General features: G+C 33.2%; 1 protein-coding gene across 1 annotated transcript in view; it reads left to right on the top strand.

Moving 5' to 3' along the window:
* The first annotated feature begins 716 nt into the window (after nucleotides 1-716).
* LOC145288375 (purine nucleoside phosphorylase-like) overlaps nucleotides 717-21540 on the top strand; it is a 46140-nt gene continuing 25316 nt past the window's right edge. Inside the window, exon 1 of the mRNA XM_080136325.1 lies at nucleotides 717-830. Coding sequence (XP_079992451.1) covers nucleotides 811-830 — 20 coding nt within the window. The 5' untranslated portion in view covers nucleotides 717-810. The remainder of the gene's footprint in view (nucleotides 831-21540) is intronic.

Genomic DNA, 21540 nt, shown 5'->3' on the forward strand with positions numbered 1-21540 from the left:
AGGGGACGAGTTTTCCGGAGACGAGTTTTCCCGGGACGAGTTTTCCTAAATTCTTTAAATCAACACATTTCAGGTGAAAACATTATTACATACTTATACATTGAAATAATTATAAAGTTAAAAAATTACAAAATATGATCCAGTAGAAGATGTATTTTTAACAAAAAAATCACCCATAATTACGTTTTGATATTGTGTGTCTAAAAATAGCAGACCGTTAATTTAAGCCAATTTAAATCAGTGTCACACTGTCACAGTCACACTGAATTGGTTTCATAGCTGCTTCCACATTAAAACATGGGATAAAATTCGATAAAATTTTACTTGTACTTATTTTTCTATTGCATCATTTTTCGTAATTTTTGGAATTTATACTAATCTCGACATGACACGTAAGTGTGTGATAATATTTTCATCTGAAATGCGTTAGTTTAAAGGATCTACAACACCAAAAAAAAGATTTATCTTAACTTTAAAAATTAATGTGGGGCCGTGATTTAAACGTAAATATTCCCTACTGATAAGCTAGAAACAATTTATTTTTCTTTTCTTTCTTTTTGAGGAACAGAAATGTTCAAAGTTTTGTAGAGGAATTTCATTAGATAAGATTAGATATCAATTAACTTGAAAAATAAAAGGGGGGGGGGGAGAGAGAGAGAGAGAGAGAAAATGGTTGATCAAGGGAGATAATTCTTGCCGTCTTGTCAAGACGAGTTATCGGCCTTTGGTGGATGCTTGTGGTTTTTGTTTCATAGTCGATTTGACAATTGGAAAGGACAGACAAGATTTTGAAAAGACCGAAAACACGATATGGATCCGACTGTTGAGACGTATGTTCTTGTTTTAAATTTTTTTTATGGACATTTTTCTTTTCTCAAAAGCTTATCATATCTTTTCTATTTCCGCATGAGTAAGAATTAATTAGCCTGACCCTTCACGCCATTGACTTCAAAACAAATTGCGGTACTAGTGCAAGTGCAGTAGTGAAATAATAACGTTATTATTATTTAGAAAGCCATTCTTAACATGGGGAGAGTGTTTTGTACCTATTCTGTACTTCACAATATAATAAAAAAATACATCATAAAACTTTAGTTAAACTTGAAAATATTATTTGAAAAATAGCGCGGATCAATAAGTGCATTATGAATTTTTGGTACTTATGCACTTTTGTTACCGTGCTGAAATAATATTATTTAGAAAGCCATTCTTAACATGGGGATGGTGTGTTCTAACTATTACCTACTTTCGCTTAATTTAATATAAAAGATATACAACTTGAATTTAACTTGAAAATACTTTTTAAAAAAATAGTGCTGTAATAAAGTGCATAAACACCAAATTTTTATGCTTGGTATATTACTTTTATACACAAACTTTATTTGACAATTTTAAAGTTATAATCAAATGACATTCGTTTGTAAACGATTTATACGCGAATAAAATGGATTAAAACGTCCGCCTCAATTGTACAATAGAGGTTGTTGTCATATCTTGGTTCTTTTTTTACTGACTCCTCTGACAAAATGTTGGGTTTTGGGGTCACAAATAATGAATCGCACAACAACAAACATTTTTTTAGTACATAAACTTTAATTCTAGGCATAAATTATTTTCTTCCCATTAATTTAAAAGGCTGCAAGATCAAAATCTTACATTGGACTAAGAAAAACAAATCAATGGTACCGCCATTTTTTATTATGCAAAGTCGAAAATAACGAGATTGTCAAAAAACAAAACAAAATAAATAAATAAACATAAATAAAAATCAAAATGTATGCATTATTTTTGACTCCCGGATTACTTATGACTCTTCCTATATAAAAATAAGGTACTTAACCGTGCTGAAATAATATTATTTAGAAAGCCATTCTTAACATGGGGAGGGGCGGGTGTTTTTGTAACTATTCTGTACTTTCACCTAACAATTTAATAAAAAAGACATCGTAAAACTTGAAAACATTATTTAAAAAATAGCACAGTAGCATAAGTGCATAAGCACCGAAGATAATAATAATAAAAAAAAAAAAATGTCTGATAGGATGTTTACCGTTTCAGTGGGAAAATAGAATGTAAAGCCTTTAAAAATGTCAATTATATACAGAAATTTTGGTCATTTTATAGAATCTATTCCGGCGGATCTTGCTGTAAAATTATCATCGTTGATAACAGACTTAACTTTCATATTAGCAGGATTAAAAAAAAATTTTTTTTAAGTTTATTTAATGACTTTGGGGGATCACTTTTAAATTATAGCGTTCTATTAATTTTTTTGGTACGATGATGCACTTATTGATCCGTGCTGAAATAATAACGTTATTATTTAAAAAGCCATTCTTAACATGGGGAGGGTGTTTTGTACCTATTCTGTACTTTAACCTTACAATTCAATAAAAAAAAAAACATCATAAAACTTTAATTAAACTTGGAAATACGATTAAAAAAAATAGCGCGGATCAGTAAGTGCATTCACCATTTTTTTTAACACCACAAAAATAGCTTAATAACGGAGAGTTTTACCATATTTGTCCAAAATTCTCTGTGTATGTCTATTTAGCAGTTTTGCATGGTACTGAACTCAAATTTAGATATTTAAGGCTTTGGGGACTTTTAGGGCTAAATGGAGGGGGGAAGGGAAAATAATGGACTTAGTCATTTCTTTTTTGCATGGTGCAGAACTCAAATTTACGTATGTTAAGTTTGTTCATTTTCACCCGGAGTTGACGTCCCTTGGAGACTTTTGGGGCTAAATTGGGGGGGGGGGATGCTTAACTTGGTCATTTTTTTTTTATGCCTCATTCACTGTGCACTCACGGGGGGGGGGGACCATGCATGCTTCACTTGTTTAATGAGAATTTTCTTTCAACTTGGTTATATCATTACTGGCTGTCATTGGCTTGTTAAATGTCAAAGAATTCTGTGAATATTTTAACAAAATATTTTGATTATTTGATCTACATATTGTTTATTTTTAAACTTTGTTTTCTGACAATGTATATCTTGAATTATTTTTGCATTGTTTTTATAATTTTTGTGCAATGAAATAAGAAATATTTAAATTTGAAAGGTCAACTTCCGTCAACAATAAATTGTAATTTAATCTCAAATGTTCAAACATGCGGATGCAGCTTTTTTTTTTGTTTTTCACATGCAACCTAAGTTAGATATGGGAAACGTATGACGAGTACATTTGAATCCGCGCATAAAAAATATAATTTTGTCATTAAAAAGCTAAAATTGCAGTTTTCGAATTTAAATGGAATAAATTCTTCATTCACTTTGGCATCTTGGCCAAGATGCTAAGATGCCAAAGTGTAGTATCTGTTCTTCAGATGCTGCACTTCCATTTCTTGTTCTCTTTCGGTGGAGGAGCAGTCCTTCACGACTGAGGCACTTTTTTATTTTTGTATCTTTTCTCCACGTTAAAAAACGACCCTGGTGTCTAACTCTGTCCCGTGGGGAGGCATTGTAAATAGGTACAAACAATGTCATGCTGGTTGTTTTTTTTTTTTTTTTTTTCAAAACTATTATATTTAAAAAGGAATGTATCGCATCGTATTGGTTTAAAAAATAGAAAAGAAAGTCAAATTGTTGGCTAAGTGTGGCCAAAATGTCACGTTTTTAATTTCCATGAATTCAGAAAACTTAAATTTTAATGAAACTTGGTTGTGTTAAAAATATTAAATTCAATTTCAGACAGAATGGAATGTTTAGTATAGGGAATATTGGATAAGCATAAAAACAGTCTAGTACAAATAGTAATAATACTGACGCATTTCTAAAATTAACTGATAAATAAGTCAATTCAAAGAACCTCGCTAGTGTTGGAACAATTAGAATTAGTATCAGAATCGAAAAATTTGAGCCGAATTTCCGATTCTAAAAACGATTCTTAAAAAGAAATAAACTTAATTTTCCCTTGCTGGTATAAATAATCAAATGATAAATTGTTTTTAAACTACCAGTAGTACATGTACATCATCTATATCATATTTATACATCATTTATCTATATATCTATAAAAGTGAACGTGTCTGTGTGTTGACATTTTCCTATGCAATAACTCTGTCAATTTTCAGTCTACAGGGTACTGAGATTTGGGAAAATCTTTGATCGGTTTTCGGCCAGAAATTTGGCTGTTAAGGGGCCACAGTTCAACAATTTGACTTTTGAGAACTCTACCAAACTCCTGACAATTTTGGGTCTAAACACTTGAAATTTTTGATATAGGTTCCTTGGATATGGATCTAACTTAATAACTTGACTTGAGCCCAAAACAATAAATGTTAATAGGTGTCAAAGTTAAAAAATTTACCGTTTTTTTTTTTTTTTTCTTTTTTGCTCAACATACACCTCCAAACACCCGGGCAACGCTGGGCTGAAATGCTAGTATATATATAAAGTTGAGTCCTTTTTTTTTTCGCTCTTACATCAATATTAAAAGCCTAATTTTTCTATTTAAAGATTATTAAAACAAACTTAATATACTCTGCCATAGATAGCGAGCGATTACATAGAGGCAAATTAATTTTCATATTCTTTTGAAAAACGAGCATTGATTAATTATTCATTTTTATGGTTTCTTATTAGATGACTGGTTTCATTTCACTATAATATATAATATATGCTTACTTTGCTTAATTTTATTTATGCATAGTTTTTACATATTGCATGATTGCATTAAACTTAGGATGAAAACATTCTTGTGCATGGAAATATTTCGATACATATCTGTGTGTGTGTATGTATACATATATATATATATGTATACATATAAGTGACCTTGTCAGTGTGAACGAAATATCTTTATCGAACTCCTCTCTGAATATTTGAACATAGTTGAAATTTGATATATAGGGTATTTTGACTTGTAGCATACTTTCGATTTGGGTTTTAGCCGGCAAAAATAGCTGCTAAGTGGTCAAAATTGAAAATAAAACAGTTGACGTTTACAGGAGTAAGTAATCTAACCCTGTTTACATGCGCAAATCTACATTCATAGGTTAAACAATGTTATTTTTGAAAAATCTTTTTATATATGTATGGGCATGGCTCAGAGGCTAAAGAATCAAGCCAGAGAGTGGCATGTGTTGGTTTCAATTCTAGCTGATGGTATCCGAGGCAGATTTGTCTTAACTTTTGATCTCACTACTATATAATAATCGAGAGATAATTAGCTGTCTAATAATAATAAATACGTAATCTGCATGAATTAAAATATCATATTTAAGCGTATCTTACAACCGGGCAACACAGGGATTGTGCCCCAAAAAAAGAAGACAATTAATGTGGGGTTTTGTCCAGTAAAAGTGGCAAATTTAACAAGAGGTAGCTAAAGTGATATATATATATATATATATATATATATATATATATATATATATAAAACTTAGCACATTTTCAATAGATTGGTTTAATTAGGTTCAGTGGATTTAAAAATTTCCATGGCTCTATGTGAGATCAAACTTTGGCATCTGTGCTATTTTGATTCTGATTGTAAACTGGTTGTAAAAAAATTCTAAATACATAAAAGGTGAAGGGGGGGGTGGAGATAGAAAGGAATAAAATCAAAGACTAGTAATAAAAATGATTCTTATTGAAACCATTTGGCCGTTGTTCAGTTCATTTTCTTTTCATTGGCAAGACACAGATGCGTTTTCAGACTTGGTGAAAATCAATGGAAATTTTCCTGCCACCATAAAAAGGTCAAAATGTAAAATTTATTTATTTTTTTTTTAAAGAAATTTAAAATGAGTTTTATGAATTCAAAATCGTTAACATGTTTTAATTTTTCTTTCGTATTTAAATTTATATTTTTAATGTAATTTAGAAATTAACTGGATTCTTTTATTATATAAAAACTATAGTATTATTTATTATTGTATTAGAGATCCTCATATAAATCCCTTTAAACAAAAATGAGATTCTACTTTTAAGCGATTACATGTGAACACCTTAAAAAAATTTGGTGATAAGAAAAAATAGGTCGAGAATAAATTAGTTTTTCTACCCATACGTTGCTAAACACAGTGAAAGAAAATATCAAATATTTTAGTTCATATGTAAATATTCATTCATTATGGAGGTATAAAAATGAAAAAAAAATTTCTCAAGCGTTTCATGCTTAGCCCCCCCCCCCACCCCTTCCATCCATAACAAAACAAGTGCATTTCCTAAGTTTGATCTTTAGAAGGTGACATGTGCATAAAAAATAAAATAATAATAATAACAACGAAAAACTGGATATCGGCAACTTAAAAAAAAAAGTTTTAAAAAATTCATGACAAAAAGGAGAAAACTTCTTTTCACAAGTTAAAATGAATATTAAAATATCTGAAAACAAATTTGTATTGGAAACATAATGTCGGTCACGTGACTTTTATTCTTTTTTTTTTTTTTACTAATGATCAACGCTAAAAGCCACTTGAGGATCAGCATTAATGAGATTGAAGAATTTAGACTTGAATATGACTTCTGAATGGATTAAAAATAATGAATAAAATTTAAGAATTTAGCGTTTATGTCGACCTCCCGAGACAATGTAACGCTTTCACTGCAGCATACTCTGGTAAATTTTGACATTTCTGCAATCAACATGCTTTAACTCTGTGCTATTTTTGTAGTATTTTAATGGAAAATGCTCAGACAAACTCAAAGCACTAGTACACCCTTGATATAAATACCCCCCGACAAACCGGACAAGCAGCAAAATCCCACCCTACACTGTAGAGATCCTTAAAATTTAAGTTAAATGCTGCAAAGCTTCTACTCAAATAGCTTCTTTCCTCGAACTGCTAGGTTTTGGAATTCCTTCCCAGATCCCTGCTTCTCTGACTGTACTGACATGCAGAAGTTCAAGTGTAATGTGAACACATATCTCGCTGCCAAACTCCCTACATAGTATCCCTGCAGATCTGACTCCAAATAGTAGCCTCTTACGACTTAGTGGCACTGTGCCTTGTTTGGAGTTAATAAACAGTAAAAAAAAAAACCTTCTAATAACAGGTTCTGTCACTCATCACCCTCTAAAAACCAATATTGTTACAATTATTCACTTTTCTCATTCATCTCGTCAACTAACGAAAGAGTTTTTCAATGTTGTCCTTTCATTCACATTTACTCAAGTAATTGTAGTTTCCTTTCAGACTCTTATCACAAACCATCAAGATTTTACTGTTGATAAATCTTTCAGAAAATGAAATTTAGTAGAAAAAAAAAAAGTCGCATTCCGTTGTACCTAATTTAGTCTAAGTGAACAGATATCAAGTATTTGACCTTTGCAGACATTTTGACGATCATGTTAAGCAGGACATGAAGTAGAGAAAGTGTATTGAAGCTCTATTCAGCATATGTGAAGAAGTACAAAAAGCAGGAGTGGTTCATTATTACACTGGAGGCAGGGGGCATAGGATGTTCAACACAAGTTAATTCCTGTGGAGTTTGCTTCTTCATTTGATGAGCAAGTACACCCGCCGTTGTCCAGGAATGAATACTAATTTTCCTTTGTTCTCCCGATCCCATCCCTGAATTTCATTTTTCATATACAAAGCAAAAGTTATTTTAACCTATTTCCGATTGACATTAACGACTTTCTTATAACAAAAGGCAAAAATAAAATCAATTTTGTCAGTCGTATAAGGTAAATGTTAGTTTGTTTAAAAATATAAAAATTTTATTTTTGGTTAATATTTTATTGGAAAACCTCATCAGTCTGCCCTGTATTTAAAAATTCAGGTGATCGATCATCTCCCTCTCAGTACAGACCAATCAGTCTCCTGTGCGTCACGAGTAAGTTGCTGGAAGCTGTGATAAACAGAAGTGCTCAGCCACCTTGGCAAAAATAACTTACTCAATGACATGCAGTATGGTTTCTGTTCTGCGAGATCCATAGCTGATGTGCTAACTATTACATCACACAGGATTAGCAAATCGTTTGATGGAGGCTTTGTCTCTAGAGTTATAGCTCTTGACATATCAAAGGCTTTTGATAGTGTGGCATAAAGGTTTACTTCACAAGATTGCTAGCTATAGAATAGCTGGGAATGTCCTCTTGGTTATAAAATCCTTTCTTACTGATAGGGTTGTAAGAGTAGTCGTTGATGGGCAGAAATCAGAAACTCAGTTGAAATGAATGGCTCTAATTTTGGGGGAGCCCCATGTCTTGACAAGCTTCTGGGACTGACATTCACTCCTGATCTGAAATGGAACACATACATCAAATCAGTTACCAAGATTGCTGGAAAGATGGTTGATCACTCTACCGCTCCAGAAAGTATCTCACTGCCAATGTGATCCTCTATCTGTATAAGAGCCGAGTGCGCCCCACAATGGACCACTCTTGCCACATCTGGGCAGGAGCTGCTCGGCATGCCTTATCCTGCTCCTTGATGGAGTTTAAAACCGGCATCGAAACCTAGAAGGTAATGCTCTTTTTTTTTCCCTGCAACTTCTTTTCCACAGAAGAGATGTCGCGAGCCTATCTCTTCTCTATCGCTATTTTCATGGCAAGTGCTCATCTGAACTCCAGTCTATGGTCACCCTCGCTTGCCAAACTTTCACAAAAAAACACTCGACTAGCTAAAACCAATATATATGATTTTCCTCACTTTCTATCTGTGCCTAAATGTAAATGCAGATTCCATGAACAAAGTTTCTTTCCCAGAACGACCCGCCTTTGGAACACTGTTTCGCTGGCATGCTTCCTGGCAAAATATAACATGCGGTGGCATACAAATCTAATGTAAACAAGTTCCGGTTAAGTCGTCGTCGTAAATAATCAAATTCCACCCAGCAAAAAAAAACAAGTGGATTTGATATACTAATAAAGAAATGCTCTGCTGAGTTTTGCTTTCCTGATAGCTGGAAAATTGCCTCTATGGTATCAGTGTTCAAAAATTTTGGTGAAAGAACTGACCCTCCAAATTATCGTCCATGAGTCTACTTTCAATTTTTGAATTGTTAATCTCATGATTGTCTATCATTTTGCAAATGCTAAACTCCTTACCAACCGTATGGATTTAGACATGTATTTTTTACTGCAGATTTCCTAATGGTCATCTCTGAATGCAGCTGTCATAAATTGGAGTAAACAAGTAAAACTAGTGCAATAAAGCTTGATATATCTAAAGCATTTGACAAGGTCTCACATGAAAATTATTTGTATGGCATTGTAATAATAGCAGCAGCCGCATAAAGATATGCAAATGACCAAGCTGGCTGCACAAAGTGACGTCATATTAGAAATAAAATAACATGTGGCTGGAGGAGCAGTGCTGTTCGAGACCTGATAAGAGAAGCATGTGTTTAAGGCATGGCTGGTGTTCGGGAAGACAGATGTTCAAGAAATGTGGGTGACATCACAAAATCCCGAAAAAGTGAAATTAAAAATTTAAATTTTTAGAAAAAAATGTGTTGTTGGAAATACTAGATATAAAGGCTTTTGTTAAAGAAAAAAATTAAAAGATTTTTTTCTTTCTTCTGTTTCTTTGCTATAACGAGTACATTACAATATTACTGAATAAATCTATAATATAATTAGATCCTTCCTAGCAAAAAAAAAAAAAAATCCAGATTGTCCTTGATGGCTATACATTCAAATAAGTTGACATTAATTTGGGTGCATCCAAGGGATCCTTAGAAAATGAACGCCAGTCTGTAGATGAATAGAAACATAAATAGATAATAATATTTAATGCTACTAACACAAAGCCCCTCTTCTTTAGCAATTATAAGAAAACTTTTCAATCACTGATTCTGATTAATTACATCCTAACTCGAGTGTCAAACACTCAAATTCCTTGGTCTAACATACACCGGAAACCTGAATTGGATGAAATATGTAGAAAATATTGCAAAGGTTGCTTAAAGGAAATTGAAACTCTAATCAAATAGGTCTCTCACTGTCTACCAAGCTCTGGCCCCTGTCCCATCGCCGCAATATGCTTATGTAACAAGTACTTCAATGGAATGTGCTCCAACGAACTTGCTGCTCAAATGCCCTCTCAATGTAAATACATTGGATAAACCTGACAGCTAAATTCCATCCATTCATTGTGGCAGTTCCCAGATGGTGTTTTTTTTAATCTAATAGCCTTTTTATTCAAATTGCTGGCCTTTGGAATTCCTTCCCTGCTACCTGTTTTTCTACTGTAACAATATGTGAAAATTTAAATGTAATGTGAAGAAACATCTCATTACGCAACTCTTTACTTAGCATGTGCTCCCTAAATGTATTGAATGCAAAGATGAGTTGTTTGACATTTCTCCAATCGAGTTGGGGTGGCACTTATGACATCGGAGCTAGAAATGGTCGAGGTTACTTTGCAATCTCTTTTGCATTTCAGCATAAATACCACAAGTATGTTTTTATACTCCTACTAAGCTTTATTCATATATTGAAGTAAATGCTGAAACAAAGAGAATATATACATGATAGCTATATAATAATATGCTAAGGTATTTCATGTTTGTACATACGTTATCACCTTGCACACATTAAAAATGTTGTTGAGGTAAAAAATAATTAAAAAATCCAATTTTACCCATTTTAAAATCTTCCCAAATCAAAATATGCTGTTCCATCAAGTAAAGCAGTATGATTTTAAACAAATACATTTCAAAAGGGGATATAATCAAACTGTCATTTAAAACAATGTAAAAAAAGTAACATTTTATTAACAACTAGCGGGGGTACCCGGCGTTGCCCGAGTGTTTGTTTCCGGGACGGGGGGGGGGGAGTTTTAAAAAATGTCATGGTAGGTAAGTAGGAAGGATCAAACCCGGAGTCATGAGTAAAAGTAGGAAAATAAAGTGTGAAAAAAAAAACAAAAAAAAACATCTGCAACGTTAACAGTTCGGCCACCAAGAAAAGTCCATTCCAGTTGTTTAGGAAAAAAAAAAAACAAAAAAAAAAAACGACTACGGTAGGTCGGCGCGAACGTGAAAATATAATGTGAATTGTCCAGCACGCTAACCACTACGCCACAGAGCACTGCAGCTTAGTTTAGTGATTTTAAATAACTTCACATGAAAGAACTACGAAGCCAAACCGGTGTTCTCTTCTCAACTGTTCCTTGTGAACGATCCCCAAACGGTGTTAAGTGGTGGCAGGGGGAGGAGAAATTTATTAGAGAGAAAATATTTTACCACTTCCATTGATCTTAACCGATTTTGGCCGTGACTTCTCAGCAGAAAAAGTATAGAAATCTAAGATTATCGAGGAATTTGAGAAATAATAAGCCTATAACACACCTCAGATATTGTTCTGCCGTTTGTGCATATTATATTTGCATGAAATATCTTGATTTTTAATCCTATTAAGGTCAAAATCCGACGGGAAAAAATGAGTTCATTTTATTTATATAGAGATAAATTATACAAATTAATGTAGACATGTGGAATTTCCACAGGTCATGCTAGTATTATAATATCTATGTTATATTTCTCGTCTGTTGGACTTTTCACTGAAACTACTGATCAGACTGAAATTTGTATGGACCTTTGCTATGCCAAGGTGCAGCAAACAAAGTATTATGGTATCCGTCAAATGCACAGTTAGATTAATAGGATTAGTCACCATAATACCACATTTACTCTAGAAGTTTTCTTAGAAATTACTGGGCTGATTCGACTGAAATTCTGTATAAACCTTTTCATAGACCTTAGTTTGTAAACTAAATATTATATTATCCGTTTGATGCACAGTTAGAGATTAGTATTTAATGCGAAAAATAGCACAAATTTAACCATATTAAACCATCAATTTGTCATGCTATGACAACGGGATATAACTTTTGCCTGTTAAAAACAGACAAAAATCTAATTATATATATATATATATATATATAAATAGAACCCCGGGATACGGCATCAAAAATTAGTAACAAAATACAGTACAATATATAATACACATGTATATAATCAAATAACATAAATAACACCGTAAGGCGGGGTAAATACCGTAACCATGGGCCGGAAAACATCGTATTCCACATCGTAACCTGAAAAAACTGTATCCTAGGCCCGCCGTATCCCGGGGTTCTGTATATATGACATAGTAATTTTATATACGTTTGACACATTCTTTTAAACGTTTTGTAAACAACGAACCTCACTATATTGCTGTTATCCTACCACCTGACAAGATTTTAATTTGAAAGTTTTGCAAGTAAATTTTTATATTTAAAAATTTCTTTTTAAGGCTGACATTTAAGTTAACAAAATTTTCAGAAAAATTGCACCATTCACAATCTGCCGATCTGTACGATTGGGTTAACCCAATCCGATGGCCGTTTGTCCTTTTAATCTGCAAGAAATGACTTTCTGGTGTGAATGTCATTTCTGTAAGTACTTGTTATCGATGTGTGTGCACTCATCGTGATCTATCACATGAAACTTGTCATGGGAACAAACAAAAAAAAGATCTTCACTAGAAGCTTAATCTGTTTATCGATTGTGAAATTGAAACGGAAATAAACTCATATCAAGTTCACACTTGAGAGGTAGCGTTAAATGTACCACTAAACGTAGACTTGTTAGGAACACAAACTCTCAATTCAGAAAAGACGGTCATATGTCTTGTGGTTGCATGACATTTTATTTTAAAGGATACTAGTAGGGGAACCCGACGTTGCCCAGGATTGAATGATGATCACTCACATATTTTTTATTGTCGTCAAAATCAGTGAAATCACCCATTTTTAATCAAATTGATTGATTGCCTGCTCTAGTTAAGGACCCATCGTAGTGCACTGGGATGGAAGCTTCACAATACATTATAGTCTACATTGCACCGTAGAGAAACTACTGTGGATTTTATAAAATCATTTTTTACATATAATGGTTTGAATTAAAGTTTAAAATACAAAAGTCAAATATCATGGTTTAATTGTGCTCTAAACTGAAGCATTCATTTCAAACGCGCCCTTGTCATATCAAAGCACCTACTGTTGATTTTATATGTGTGGCTTTATCGCTTGTGCATTGATAATGGCTTGAATTTAAGTTGAAAATGAAAAGTCAAGTATCATGGTGCAATTGTGCTTTAAACAGAAACATTCATTTTGAACATGCTCCTGTCATATCAAAGAACCTACTATTTTATATGTCTAGCCTTTCTGCTTGTGTGGCAATAAAACTTCTCAAATGCACTTGTAATGTTAGGTTGTTCAGGGTGTTGACTTTAGTCAAAATCATGTCACCCTTCTTTCATCAGATTATTTCAATTAACGATTATCATTAATTATCAAAGACATTCTGACACAAAACCTGGCACATTTCTGCGTGAAATTTCATAAAAATCGGCCTGGTCGTTTTCGAGTCCATAGATAACGAACTCATATGTACACAAAGTTCCTTTTATATAATTATAGATATTTAGATAAAGATTTTCACATGAAAGTTGAATAGATTCTATTTATTCAACGTCACTTTTCCCATGTTCAGGGGTCAGACGTTTCTGGTATTATGCAAGTTCACTTTCCAGTTTTTATCGTTCAACGGATCAACTGTCTTCAAATTCCACTGTTTTTTTTATTTATTTATTTTTTTTTATAAATTTGGTAGGCATATTTTTTTTTATTGTACTGTCGATTAAGCAACAACTTTCAATATATTTTAATAAAATTTGATATATACCTATATAACGTCTCGTACAAAATAACGTTTGAACGTCTGTTTCTTTTCTCTTGTTGTAGTCATTTCACATAAAAGTTGAACAATTGTTTTTGTTTGTCAATATATTTTCATAAAATTTGGTAGACATATTTTTTTTTTGTACAATACTATTAATTAAGCAACAATTTTAAAGATTATACAAAAACATGTTTGAAAAATTTACATTTTTAGATGGGGGATCATTAGGTGGTTTCAGTTTACCATTGACCATCAACATGAAAAAATGTTACCTCATCTCACCTGGGGGTTGGGGAGTCAATTTACTTCAAATTTACATAACAGATTGATATCTCCTCAATTAAATATTAAACCGTTTAGTTCTTCAATGTTTTTTTAATCTTAAAATTTTTGGTGTTCAGAAAATTTGGTAATTTTGATAAAATAGGATGATTCTGAATTCAGTAACTATGAAATATTACGGAGGACATTCCAAAAGTAATATCTACTATTTTTTTTATATTGCTCAAATGAATCAGAGAGGATTGCAAATTGCATTGTTATGATGACTGAACTAATGCATTCATGACCTGAAAGTTTCATCTCTCTGTTGCAGCTATTGATGGTGTGAGACTTTAAGAAAGCAACATCTGTCATGGATGTGCGACAGAAGCAGTGATGCGTCATTGAATTCTTCCACTGGTGCCTGTTAAATGTTTACAAAACTGATGCAGTTGATGTCAGTGCAGTTATATGGATTTGTGGATTTCAGATTGGTGACAGTGATGTGAGAAAGTGCACTTTGAACTTTTGCGACGAAGGCCTTGTTCATCACTGATAAAAGTGCATTGAGAATGGTGTTGACTATGTAGAAAAATAAATTCTGAACACAAAAGGTTGTTACCACTCTCATCTTTATAGTTTTTCAGTTAAAAAGTAGGAGGCCTTACTTTTGGAACGACCCCCATGCAAAGGATTTCTTTTTTTTTTTTTTTTTTTTTACACGGTGGTCACCACTTATCAAGGCCCGGAAGCCACTCAGGGATAAGGGTTATTGCAAGTACAGTACGTTAGTGTGGAGATTTGATGAAGTGTTTACTTAAGGGGGCGGTTCATTAGGAATTTGTTAACGTTGGACTTGAAGACATCCAAGTTGTAGTCAGGTGGGAAGCAGGCAGATGGAACAGAGTTACACAGGCGTGCAGTTCTAATCCTTTTCTAATTTCATGTTATAAATAAATAAAAAAATAAAAAAAACACTAACATACATGAGAAACTGTACAAATTACTTCAAAATTCTGTGTTCAAAATTCTGTCATAACAGAAAATGTTTTAGCATCATTTTCTCTAGAAATGCACCCGTTTTTTTTATTTTTTATTTATTTTTAATTGCATTTTCACCCCAAACAAGGCACAGTGCCACTTTGATGTAGGGGTACTATCAGGGACATAAGTTGCAAGGATACTATGTAGGGAGTTGAGCAGCAAGATGTCTGTTCACATTACACTTGAACTTCTGCATGTCAGTACAGTTGCAAAAGCAGTAACCTGGAAGGGAATTCCAAAGCCTAGCAGTTCTGGAGAAGAAACTATTAGAGTAGAAGGCTTTCTTACATCTGGGGGTCTTTACTGTGTAGGGGTGGGATTTTGCTGCTTGTCGGGTTTGTCGGGGGTATTTATGTAGAAGGGGTACGGGGATTGTAGTTTGTCGGAGCACCTACTATTAAAATACTTGTAAAACAGGCAGAGGGATGTAACATTTTGTCAATGGGACAGAGGTTGAAGCCTAGATAGTTCAGGACCCGTCAGGTTGGCGATTCTCTTTTGAACATTGTCCAGAAGGGACTAGTAGAAGATGCACCAGCCCAAATGTGACCACACTACTCCATACATGGGTGAATGGTGGCCTTGTAGAGGTACATGTTACTTTCAAGCGTAAATAACTTTCTAGCACAGTAGAGAGAGCTCTACTTCTTTGCAGCAGCCTTGGCAATGCTTTCGATGTATCTATTTTAACTCAACGTTAAGATGATTTTAAACAAATTACTTTCAGGTAATGTATCTTTAGTCATAGCTATTGGTGGTTGAGAAGGTTTCTTGTAATTGTTGAAGGAAAAGAGTTTAGTCTTCGCAGCGTTAAATGTTACCATCCATTTTTGTCCCCATTCTACTACAGATTGGAGGTCTTCCTCCAGGGATTCTGCCATTGCCTTGGATGTATGGTGATTCATTTTCCCCTCATGTCTGTTGTAGAGCGGAGTGTTGTCAGCAAATATGTCCATCTCAAAGACAATTTTATCAGGGAGGTCATTTATGAATATTAGGAATAATAAAGGCCCAAAGATTGACCCCTCAGGTACATCCATATTTATATCATATTGTTTAGACGTACGACCATCGAGGACACCCTGGATTCTCATCTCTTTTGAGAAATATTTAATTATGTTAAGTATTTGTCCAGTAATACCATTCAGTGATTTTCCTGAGAAGACCATTGTGCCATACCTTGTCAAAAGCCGTATATATATCTAGCGCTACTGCTCTCCCTTCTCTTCAATTAGTATTTTCCATTTCAGAAACTGAACGACTTTATTTAAATCAACATTTAAAATATTCAAAATTTTAGTTAAATCGACCAAATATGTGTAGCTCTAATGTCAGCTGGGGTGCATGTTTAAAAATATGTTTAACAATTCAAAAAAGTGAAAAATAGATGTACACAAATAGGTTGTAAGAACAGAATAGTTAACAAAGGCAAATCTCTTCATGTTTAAACTGGATTTTTTAATTATAATGCCATTTAAAAATCTATTATTAATGTGAGGGGGGGGCTTTGCACAGTTGACTTAGCAGTAGAAGTAGGTAAAAAATCACTTCATCAGAATTAGATCAAATTTCTGATAACAAAAAAAATTTAGCCTACCGGCATGTTTAGAAATAATTTTGTAATAACTTAATGGAAATCTAAACGGTCACTTGAATTTTAGTCAATTTTACACGTCCATAAAATTGTATAGGACATGCCCCCCCCCCCCTCCTGAATTTTCACCAGAAATTATTCGAAGACTATTGTTATATTTTTTCAAGCTGAAATGCCTTGGAAAAATGTAATAATTAAAAACATTTTTTTAAAATTTAACCATATTTGTGAGAATTAAAGCTAAAAATTCTATTAAAAATGCATAAAGTTTGGTATTTTTTACTGGATTTTTTCTTACTTTTGCATAAATAATTCAAAGGGCGATTGGGGAAAGACACATACTAAATGTGTATGTTTTTGAAAACTATGTTCTATTCCAAAGCAAGTTCAGTTAAGTTTTTATATGCGCTTTGCTCTTTTTAAAAATGCTCTGCTGAGCTAGCCCTATCTTCTCCAAACTCTATAATGAATGCCTTTCCGAATCTTGCTTCCCTTATATCTTGAAAATTACCTCATATACCAAGTGTTCAGGGTGAAAGAACTGATCCTCAAAATTATCATCCCATCAGATTCTTCCTACTCTTTGGTAAAAATTTTGAATCCTTAATCTAGTCATAATCCACAACCTGATCTTATTCCTACTATAGTAACAAACAAATGCTCTGTTGAGCGAAACCGTCTACTCCCAACTCTACAACAAATGCCTTGCTGAGTTTTTCTTCCCTTATAGCTGAAAAATTGCCCCTAGTGTACCAGAATTTGAACGAAAAAAACTGACCCTCAAAATTACTGCCTCATTAATATACTCCGACTTTTTGTGAAAATCTTTGAATTTTTAATCAGTCTTATCTGCCACCTTTTAATGATAAACTTCTTTCTGACCGTAAGATTTAGGCAATAACCTTGTAACGCGTCTAATTGACATTAAGTCGATTGTAACACATCTATTGTAACGTATCTATTTGGCATTGAGTCGATTGTAACACATCTATTTGGCATTGAGTCGATTGTAACACATCTATTGTAACACGTCTAATTGGCATTGAGTCGATTGTAACACGTCTAATTGGTATTGAGTCGATTGTAACACATCAAATTGTTTTTTATTTTTGTATACTTGTCAAATAGTGCACTCTGTGATCACCAAGGCGACACAGTCAACACTAGAACAAGAAAAGATGAGGATAAACAGAAAACCACAGCATGCAAGCATTGGGATGCAATAGAATTCAGGGAAGGGTTATGGTTTGGCATCAGAAATTAGGCTCAAATTTTTCAAATTGCAGTTTTCCAAAAAGTTTTAATAATTCTGATTGCTCGTCCCATCACTGTCCAAATGTTTCCTTTTCTCTTCTAGCAATCGTGTGTGTTAGCTATGATAAAATAGTGTATAAAATGGATGCTAAACCTGCACATGTGGTTACTAAAACGTAAACTTTAGAATGCGAATAATTTTAGTTTTATGTCTTTATTTCTCAGCAGTTTCATTTGTAATGTGAAGCTTGTTTTCTTCTAAGTTGTTTTTGGTTCTAGATTGCAATAAAGTGATCTTGTTCTTAAAATAGATTTTGAGGATGGTTGCTATTTTCAGTTAATGCAGACTAACATCAATAATAATAATAAATTATATTTATATTGAGAGAAACTGATTTCTCCTTCCACACTTAAAATAACGTCTTCAAGCAAGTGGCATGTTGATGGAGTGAATATGGGCGGCTTATTTTCTGCTGACATGGTTCTCTTCTACCCAACAAAATGTAAACAAATATGCTTTTGTACTGAAAATACTTGGCATGGGGGTGTCAGGCGACCAGGATTAGAATTTTCAAGAAAATATTCAACATTTCTACTGTAGTGTAAAAAAGAAAAGATGATGATAATTAAGTGTTAAACTTTTAATCAAATATTTATTAAAATCCAAAGTTTGATAGCATAAAATAAAACAATTTAAAAAAAAATCTATTTAAAAACAATTTAATTGCTAAATTCATCAGAATGCATTTGTGTATTCATAAACAAGTCAACCATTTTAATCTTGCTGGTAGTTGAAAAAAAAGAGAATAAATTTTTTGTGACACTTTAAAATTGCTAGGAATTTAAAAGCACTTAAACAAGAAATCATTAAAAAATTTAAAAGCATTTAAACAAGAAATCATTAATAGATTTAAAAGTTTTGAAAGTTAATGATATTGAATAATTTAAAGAATGGAAATTATTGTTTGTATGACAATTTTATCCATGTAATTACGTAACGACCAAATGGTGCCGTATTAATCACAATCACATTTAAATGCCAAAAATTATCTTGTAAAACGAACAGAATAATAAAAAAAAATTATTTAAAAATTTATAAAGAGTATAACACACACAAAAAAAATTATTTAAAAATTTATAAAGAGTATAACACACACACACAAAAATGCAGAGCTAGTCATTGTCTTCATCTTCTATTGCCACGTCAAATGTAAGGGGTTACTATTTGGGATTATGTCTAACGGGATTGTGGGGAGTTGAACAGCAAGATATCTGTTTACATTAAATTTAAACTTCTGCAGTTTAGTGCAGGGAGCGAATTCCAAAGTCTAGCAGTCGGAGAGAAGAAACTATTAAAGTAGAAGACATTCCAGAAGGACTCAACGGTGAAGGAATGGGATTTTGCTGTAAGTCAGGGGTGGGGTACATCAAGGGTGGCACATTCCATTTAATGGTAGTTATAAAGGGACACAACATTGCGGCAATGAGACGTAGATTGGAGCTTGGCCAACAGTGCAAGGTGTATTAGATTTGACTCTTTTTTTGGGAGCCTGTCTAAGAGTAGGAAACTAGTGTAAGATACCCCAGCCCAGATGTGGCAACAATACTCCATGCATGGGTGAATTGTAGCTTTGTAAAGATATAGGATGCTCTCTGGTGTGAGTAATTTTCTAGCATAGTAGAGGGAGCCCACCTTCTTTGCAACAGCCTTGGCAATGTCTTCGATATATGAGGTGCCTTCAATAAGTTTCCAGAATTTTTTTCATATGGGCACTTTTATTGATAGTACATACATGAAACTCTAGTCCACTTTGAAGTAATCTCCTCTGACTGATTGAGTGAGGGATTTTCAAACAAGAAGGTTGCAGTTTGAAATAAAAATTTATGATAATGATAATAGGTTGGGATGATAACAAAAATTAGCCTTATTTGCAAACATAAAAAGATGAGGCAATTGAAGTTTCAGAACAAAGAAATATTTTATGATATTAGGTTAATAACCGGATCAAAGGGGAGTGTTGTTTTTAGTTACTGAGAGATTTGCTTGGTGATAGATTGTCATCTTATGTCCTGAGAGCCAAGAACATTACGGCCAAGATATAAAAACTAGTAAAGAGAACTAGGCATTGTGATGCGAATCACCATAAGGACATGGAACTGAAATAAAAGATATTTACAGTTTAATAAGAAGTTGTGTTAATTAGATAATACCATGGATCTTTATTTTAGCGTCTTCAAGCAAATACTAACCACTGGAAAACAAAAGAAACTAGTTGACTCCAACTCCTTTGATATCTTCGACTCCTTGACACCTATGTGGAAATTATTCTACAGATCCATATACCAGCCCCCCACACACACCCACACCTATTCAGCAAGCATTTTATACTTTTCATGTATATAATTTTTTACATTTAACATTCACTTGTATGATAAATATACTCAACCAGCTTTATAGAATAAGTTAAGATAACAAAAGGATAAAAATTTACAATGAAATTTTATTATGCTATCAGTTCAAAAGGGAATACAATATTTAAGGATAGGGAAACTTCTTTAGGCCATGGCATTTTGAAGCCAAACGCTTCTCATCAGAAGAGGGGAGTAAAAACACATATACAGGGAAGAATGTTTTTAAAAGATAATATTGCCTTTATGGAAAGGGGATGAAAAGGAAAACCGGGGAAAAGCTATAAAGGGCTATAGTAGCATGGGTTTGATTTAGGCCCGTTTTTTTTTTTTTTTTTTTTTTTTTCAGATAAAATTGTAATTCTGGATCTATCCCAGACTAAGCCAATTGCCAAATTCCATTTGATTCAGGAACTGGATAATTTTCAGATTACAGTCTGATTGTTATCCAATGTAATCCAGTGATCTCACCTCAAAACATAATTTTCATTGATCCTTTGTGATGTCATAACCAAAGTGATAACAGCTGTCCAGACAGGATTTACAGTGATCCAATGGACCAAAATATCTTGATGAAGTAGAAGTATTGCAGGTCAAAATATGATAGATCTCCAAAAATAGAAGTAAAACCATGCAAAAACTGCTAAATTGTGCAACTAGTAAAACCAAACAGAAAAACCATGTAAAAAAAAAAAAAAAAAATTAATTGAATTTAAGAAGTTGGAGTTGGATAAAAAGAAATTCCGATTCAGACTCTGACACCCTGGGAACTAGTGAACGCAAGGTATGCCTCCTTGATCTGTGCGTTGTTTATTTATCCTAATATTATTGAACTGTTTGCGACCCTGGCTAATACACACACACATTGACATATTGACAATGAACCGAGATGATATACATTCATACAAGCCAACGATATTAAATGGCTATCCAACATATCGTTGTTGCGTATGATATACACACATATAAATGCACTCATACATGACTGCTGTTTGTTGCTTCATAGAAAGGGTTGGTATATTGTAACACTAACAATGATTCTAAACATGTGAACGTATGTAACGTTCATATATATATATGTGTGTGTGTGTGTGACAATGAATCGGTATATAATATATACATGTAAGCAGATAATATTAGATGGCTATGTAACAGGTCATTGTTGCATATCATATACATACGTGTAAAGGCATCTATATAACATGTTCGTAATGCCATAAAGTGTTATCATGTAGCAAGTGCCCAGAAACAAGAATGTGAGTGAGAAGGAGAACAAGAAGTGTGGCATTTATGCCCTGTTCCCCTTGGAGGTAAGATGTATGCATGTGATTAAAACCCAAGTACGC

The sequence above is a fragment of the Euprymna scolopes genome, chromosome 2, assembly GCF_053919585.1.
Source record: "Euprymna scolopes isolate OS-2025 chromosome 2, ASM5391958v1, whole genome shotgun sequence".
In the NCBI taxonomy this organism is placed as follows: domain Eukaryota; kingdom Metazoa; phylum Mollusca; class Cephalopoda; order Sepiida; family Sepiolidae; genus Euprymna; species Euprymna scolopes.